This window comes from Lupinus angustifolius, chromosome LG07 (assembly GCF_001865875.1).
Source record: "Lupinus angustifolius cultivar Tanjil chromosome LG07, LupAngTanjil_v1.0, whole genome shotgun sequence".
NCBI classification, from domain to species: domain Eukaryota; kingdom Viridiplantae; phylum Streptophyta; class Magnoliopsida; order Fabales; family Fabaceae; genus Lupinus; species Lupinus angustifolius.
In genome coordinates, this window is record NC_032015.1 from 11,734,224 (window position 1) to 11,741,937 (window position 7,714).

Here is a 7,714-nt window from a genome sequence, read left to right on the forward strand (position 1 = left end):
AACAATCTAAAATAGCATCCTTACTCACCCTATAAACTCTATTTTCCATGGCCATGATTTCCACATGATATTCATTAATAAACTTTTTTTCCAGATAATTTGAATAGAGTAAATCTAGGATAATAAAAAGGAGATGTGCCAAATTCCAATTCTAGAGCCTTGTTGAATGGTTTCTGAATTTGAAAGGGTAGAGTGTGAGTAATCATTTGGAGCCAAGGAACCACTTCCTTTTCCAAGTGAATTGCAACAATGATTATTTTATGTTCACCAGGTGTATCATAAAAATCAAAAAATTGTTCTTCTTTAAATATACATTGTATCACTTCATACCATCAAATCTAGAAAGTTCAACTTTTATATTCCTTACTTGAAATGATTGTTAGTCCATTTTGGAGATTCTAACTGGGGATTGGAGGTTCTTCTGTTGTGATGCTTGATAATCTCTTTGAACTTCTCTATTGTATCTCCCATCTTCTAAAAATGAGTACTATTGTCTTAATCTCTTTTTTCAAGACCATGACAATTTGTTTCAGATCTCTAATATATATACTCATCTCTTTCGTACGAGTGTTATCAGCCATTTTTGTAATCTAATGAAAACACCAATTTAACACTCAACAAAATTAGCAGACAATAAGCACTGAGGAGTAAAAAACAATAACAAGTAATGAGAAACATCACCTACACTTTAATTAGTAATAATGAGTACACACTACTAGATCCATGAGTACAACAAGATAACTTGAAGGAATGAAGTTAAGACTGTTACTTAAATTTAGAGTAGAAGGGAATGTAATGGGGGAAGAATATCAAAATAGAAGGGAGGTGAGAAAAAGACAATATAAGGAAAAGGAAATCCTGCATCACCAACACCTAATTTTCCCTCATTGGCTGATTATATTATCTAGCTTCTGATGCCTTCACACAAAATCTAGTGGGAGAATTTTGTTGCTTTCATTTGAGTTGTGGTTGGTTGCCACTTGTCCATTTGCTCCGATAAACTTTGTCTTATTCTTCTTTTGGCAGTGTTCCTCCTTCTAGCATGATCTTCTTTTGCCATGTGTCATAATCCTACCTATGCACTGTCGAGGAACGAGACTCATATCTTTTCTTCTTAGTGGCAATGCCAATAAAATCTCCCACCATTAATCAAGGAATATAAATGGTCTCAACTAACATATGGAATTCCTCCAAAGCTAAATGCGATTAACTACTCATGAGTAATAATAAAGGTAACATGATCTTATTTTGGTTTCATACCAGCTAGATCCCAATAACAAATTCTCTTTCCTCTCACATCATGCTCAAAACTTAATTTATTAATTATAGACTTTGCTCTATTTCTATTGCACCTTGACTCTTGAATCACCATAACATTAGTTCTTTTCGAATTCCTAAACGAGTGAAAATATTGCCCATACTCCCTACCAAGAGCACATCTAGTACTAAACTTATCATAATCATTAAGATAAGTGAAACAAAAGATCCACAAGTATAGATGGCAAAATGGGCATTGGTCACGGCCGCCCACATGCATGTTAGCCTGTTTTAAAATGGGCAGGGCATGTCATTTTGTCTGTTAAGCTAAAGCGGGTATGTCTGTTCGCTTAAATTGTTGTGGGTATTTGCGGACACGGGCAAAACGGGGCGCCCGACTCGTTTTGCCATATCTATCCACAAGGGATCAAATTACTTGTAAATTCTAGCTTCCCGTTAGGAAGCCATTACATATCTTTGATGCCCAATATAAAATACTCAATAACAATGTGAGATTCATTACAAGCATTCTAAAATGGTTATTTCTCGCATCTTCGCCCTCCACATTAGCCACAAAACTAGAGTTACCTCCTTCCTACGATTTCACCTTGAAATCTACATTATTATTTTAATTTGGTTCTTGAAGAAAATAATTTCACGAAATTGTCATTGAAAATTTATAAGATAATTTGGTGATTCTAGAAAAAGTCTCAAAATATTGTAAAAAATTAAAATTTCTTGTGCGAGACAATTTAATTCATAAAATTTGGATAAAATTGAGTGAAATGAAAAATAAAATAAAAAATCAAATTGTCTTAAAGTAAAATCTTTAAAAATTACTTTGCAACTTTATTTTGTTCAAGAATCAAACTATCCTAATTATTATTTATTTTTTGGGTATTATCAAGGGTATCCCTTACCTTTTTATGTAAGGAATTAATTCATTTGAGATTCATGACTGCCCCTCCCAATAAATATCGCTCATAGGAATCGAACCCTCGACATTGAGATCTAGTAATTATTATTTATTTAATTAAGAAAAAATATATATTGGTAAAAGTTTTGTACACTATCATTTTATTATCCAAACTTTATTTTTAATCATTATGAATAAAAGGTAATACAAATAAAGTGAATACGTATAAATTTTTAAAGTTTCAATACATATATATTATCCTCTCTAGTTAACTAATTTATTTTCGGAAGGGTTAAGCAAAATTAAGTTTTATCTACCATTATTATTTCATATTTCGTCAATCGTCTAAACCAAAATATTTATTTTAATTTCGAGTGTGTGTCGGGTGTTGTAGAAGTTGAGCTCGGTTCTCTTCCCATTTCCCAATCGCAACAAATCCAAATCATGGATCAAAGTTAAATCACACAAATGCTCTTGATCTTCGTTTTCTTACACTATTCTCTGCAGATTCTAGATCTATAAAAGATTGATTACAACAAATCTGAAGAATAATTACAAGATGTATATGGCATATGGTTGGCCTCAGGTTATTCCTCTTCAACAAGGACTTTGTCCTTCTTCACAAAGGGTTGTGTTCCTCAAAAACGTTAATCGTTTGTTACTTATTGTTTCTCCTACTCATTTTGAACTATGGAGCACTTCTCAGGTATATGATGGATTCCGATCAATTCTATAATTTAATTATATGTTGCTTTTTGTTTGTTATTGGGGATTAGTTTGTTAATATAATTTGAAATTACTTTGTTAAAGTTTCGAATAAGTTATGTTTTTTTAATGAATCAAAATTACTGGCGCGTGAAACTGTGGATCGGACATTTAATTTGTAGTGAGACTTGTTTTTTTGCGGGGCGTGTTTCGGCACAATGGGTAAGGTTGTTGCATAGTGACCTGGAGGTCATGAGTTCAATTGAGGGAAATGGTTGCTACAGTGACTTGAAGGCCATGAGTTCAGCTGTCTGCTTGCAGCAGCCGCAGGTGAGACTGCACATATTTATTCTCCCCCAAACCCGACAAAGGCTCATGACCTGGAGGTCATGAGTTCAATTCGGGAAATGGTTGCTACAATGCGTACATTTATTCTCCTCAAACCTGATATAGGCTCATGCATTTGGCCACCCTTTATTTTTTTATCTTTTGCTTTTAGTTTTTAGGATTACTGCTTTCTGGTGCCGATAGTTGAATATGGGATATAATTTTTGAATTCCCGCTTTTGTGTCTCTCTCTATATATTTTGGTGGGTGGGTTTAAGATTTGACAGTGTTATGGATTTTCTGTTGATTCAGCATAGAGTGAGATTGGGGAAGCACATGAGAGATTCAGATTCAGTGGAGAGGGAAGGAGAAAACTTGCAAGCTGTGTGGAGCCCTGATACCAAATTAATTGCCATTCTTGTAAGTTTCCTAATATGTTTGATGTCTATAATAGTGAACCAAATTTTTGGCTATCCAGTTCTTTGGTTTACATTTTCAATATGCATAGTAAACTGTTCAAACGCTTGTGTTTGATTAGCATGTAATTTTTCACACTTGTTTGCTTACCTGATTTTTGGTGCGGATGATTGAAAATGGGTTACAGTCTTTGGAGGATGAATGTAGATGAAATGGAACTAGCACTAATTGTTAACATCTTGGTTGATTGGCTGGCTGGGTTGTGAAATTTAAGATGCAACTTGCTCATTGTAAATTGGGTTGAAATGTTTTTTGGGATCACGCTATTAAGATCAGCCTGTTATGTTCAAATCCAGGACAATTAACTTCTTACCTAAAATTTTTATACCGCAATGTTCCTTTATTCATGTTTATGTCCTGTCATTGTTAAGATATTCTATTTCTATCTTCAATTTCATGTCATTATATTTTGTTCACACCACTGATGACTCTTGCGTTATTTTATATTACCACGTTTTAACTTTTTGGGTATAAATTTGTTTTTGAATTCATTTTTTTGTTCGTCAATCTTGTTTTATACTTGATAAGTGATAGTATGCTGTTTATGTTCCTAACACATCCACATTTTTTTAACTTGCAGACATCTTCTTTCTTTCTTCACATTTTCAAAATCCAGTTTTCGGATAAAAGAATATACATTGGAGGAAAGCAACCCTCTGCTTTGTGCTTGGCTTCTATATCTCTTTTGCTTAGTGAGCAAGTTCCTTTTGCAGGAAAGAATTTGTCTGTGTAGGTGTCCTTTCTAGTTTTGGTTTTATAACTTTCTTCATGTATGTGAAATTGTGAATTGATGCAACTGAATATAATTTCTACCGGTGTGGATTAAAGAGTATGAACTTGGATCCTTGCGGTGGAATAAGACTTATTCTGTACTGTAGTTATGATAGATAAAATATATTAAAATGTATTTCCCTTTTATGAAACAATAAAAGATACATTGATGTCTTTATCATTAAAATTGGGTGTACCATGCTACCTACTTTTATGGTTTAAGATAAGTAGAAAATGCACAGAGAAAAAGTAGATATATTATATTATATAAGCTCTGAAAAATGTTTCTTCAGAAAACTCCTCATCTTACTGATCACGTGCCCATCTTTTACAAAGTAACTATATGTAACTTTAATATTATGAGTCGTTAGCTACTGTGACAATTGAGCATATACATGATTTCTTTTTATCCTGCTGGCATTCGATAAAGGCATATGGTTTTAAATTCATCAGTGTCATTTCTCATTACTTACTAAAATGTGTCAAATTTTTACGCTTAGTTTTTTGTATTTTATAGCTTGAATTTGAAGCCATTTGCAGTGTGGTTTTGATACTTCTCTTTGTACAACTGTTTTGGCAGGAGCAATATTGTTAGTGATAACAAACATATGCTGCTTGGACTTTCTGATGGAACTTTATACAGTATGTCTTGGAAGGGGGAGGTAATTTAAACACTAATTACTCAACAATTTTGTAGATTATCTGAATTTATTTTACTTTCTATGTTAAATGATATATTCACAGTATTCAACTTGGTATACAGAAATGCTTCACTTTTGATGTCTAACATACTTACTACCATTTTATGATCTTCTGAACAGTTCTATGGGGCTTTTCAATTTGATCCATATCCTCTTGCTAGTATTGAAGATTCTTTATTACCACGTACTCTAGACAACGGTCTTTCTCCTAATAGTCAGCCGAAGATTCTTATGCCCAACCACATTATTCCTAATAAGTTTGAAATTAACCAACTGGAACTTTGCCTTCCATTGAGGTTGCTATTTGTGTTGTATTCCAATGGGCAACTTGTCTCATGTTCCATTAGTAAGAAAGGTTTAAAGCAAGTTGACTGTATTAAAGCAGAACAGAGGTTGGCTTGTGTTGATGCTGTATGTGCTTCAGTAGCTGTTGAACAGCAAATTCTTGCTGTTGGTAGCAGAAGAGGAACAGTTGACTTATTTGATTTGGCTGAATCAGTAACGCTTATACGAACAGTCTCTTTGTATGATTGGGGGTAAGTTTGGTTTGATATGAAAATAAGAAACTGAAATCATATTGGGCAACTTTGTGAATTAAATCTACAAGTTTCGTACACAAGTTCTCTAGAAGTTTGGGCATAAATACTTTACTTTAATGTCTTGTGTCATATTGTGGTCCTCTGTCTATTGCTCCTTGTTTTATGTATTTATTTATGCCTTTGAAGCATATCATCAGTAGTAACCTACTTGGAAAAGATCAGCATGCTCTATGTTATTCTAGGCACTTCATCCTACTAAAATTTTATTCCTTTCCTGTCTAACAAGTACTTGCAATGTCAATGTGTCACACTAGGGCTATAATGATATTTTTCTTTATCTTTTCAGTATGTTGGGACTTCTGTCCAATTCTATTGATATGGACTTTGGATCTGTCTTGAATACATTGGATGTGACTATTTTGCAGGTACTCAATGGATGACACTGGCCCTGTTAGTTGCATTGCTTGGACACCTGATAACTCTTCTTTTGCGGTTGGGTGGAAGTTAAGGGGGCTTACCGTTTGGTCTGTTTCTGGGTGTCGCCTGATGTCAACAATCCGACAAATAGGTTTAAGTTCTGCATCTTCTCCAATTGTTAAGCCAAACCATGATTGTAAGTATGAACCATTGATGGGTGGTACCTCACTGATGCAGTGGGATGAATATGGTTATAGACTTTATGCTATTGAGGAGGGATCTTCAGATAGAATTCTTTCATTCTCTTTTGGAAAATGCTGTCTTAGCAGAGGTGTTTCAGGAACTACATACATCCGGCAAGTAATTTATGGGGAAGACCGATTGCTCATTGTGCAGTCGGAAGAGAGTGATGAACTTAAAATGCTACATCTTAATCTTCCAGTTATGTATTTGATTGTCAAACATTGAACATAATCTTCATTATTCACTGAATGAACATCCCTTATAAAGTTTAAAAATTTGTGCAGGTTTCTTATATTTCCCAAAACTGGCCTGTTCAACATGTCGCGGCTAGCAAAGATGGGATGTACTTAGCTGTTGCTGGTCTGCATGGTTTGATATTGTATGATATTCGATTGAAAAAATGGAGAGTATTCGGAGATGTTACTCAGGAACAAAAGATTCAGTGTAAAGGGTTGTTATGGCTGGGGAAGATTGTCATCGTCTGCAACTATGTTGATTCTTCTGACACGTGAGATGCTATTATTTACGTACATGTTTCATGTGGTTGGTTTTTTCAAGTTTTAGTGTTTGTGGACTGTCTCAGCCAATTGGTGCATATAGAAGGGTACTTGCCTGGAAAAGCCTGACTCTAAAGGCTGTTAAGGCTTTCCACTTAATATGCTATTAAAAGTCTAGATCTCATCAAAACTATGGTTTCAGTAACATTTTAATGCAGTGTGCAGCATAAGTAACCATTTTGTTCTAGATACAATTGTCTCTTACGTCACCTTATTTTTCTCAGGTATGAGTTGCTCTTTTACCCAAGGTATCACCTTGATCAAAGCTCATTGCTCTGTCGAAAACCATTGCTTGCTAAACCAATGGTGATGGATGTATACCAAGATTATATACTGGTTACGTATATGCCATTTGATGTTCACATATTCCATCTGAAATTATTCGGTGAATTAACACCTTCAGGAAATCCAGATTTGCAGGTATGCTGATTATTGTTTTTTTTTTTGTTTTGGAATTTCTTCAATGGAACCTTGTTTGTTCTACATTTTAAAGTGATAACATGACAAACAGCTTTCTGCAGTCCGAGAACTTTCAATTATGACTGCAAAGAGCCATCCTGCAGCAATGCGATTCATTCCTGATCAATTTCCAAGAAAATCTATTTCAAACAATTACAGTTCACCCTCATCAGATTCACTTTCAAGAGAGCCAGCAAGGTATCCTTGTAAACAATCTACACTCTCTTCAATTCATTTCCTCCTTTAATTGATGGTCCTTGGTAAAATATCACTATCTGTAAAGTCAGAATGCAAATTTGATTTCCCTTCCAGTGTTTGTTTCAAGACAAATGCAGGTAGGATATTG

At 34.3% G+C, this 7,714-nt stretch overlaps 1 protein-coding gene across 1 annotated transcript in view; it reads left to right on the top strand.

Moving 5' to 3' along the window:
- Window positions 2,538-7,714, top strand: part of LOC109352343 (RAB6A-GEF complex partner protein 1-like) — a 9,955-nt gene continuing 4,778 nt past the window's right edge. The window contains exons 1-9 of the mRNA XM_019594294.1: window positions 2,538-2,879; window positions 3,517-3,624; window positions 4,262-4,410; window positions 5,033-5,114; window positions 5,274-5,689; window positions 6,118-6,550; window positions 6,637-6,860; window positions 7,134-7,329; window positions 7,421-7,566. Coding sequence (XP_019449839.1) covers window positions 2,733-2,879; window positions 3,517-3,624; window positions 4,262-4,410; window positions 5,033-5,114; window positions 5,274-5,689; window positions 6,118-6,550; window positions 6,637-6,860; window positions 7,134-7,329; window positions 7,421-7,566 — 1,901 coding nt within the window. The 5' untranslated portion in view covers window positions 2,538-2,732. The remainder of the gene's footprint in view (window positions 2,880-3,516; window positions 3,625-4,261; window positions 4,411-5,032; window positions 5,115-5,273; window positions 5,690-6,117; window positions 6,551-6,636; window positions 6,861-7,133; window positions 7,330-7,420; window positions 7,567-7,714) is intronic.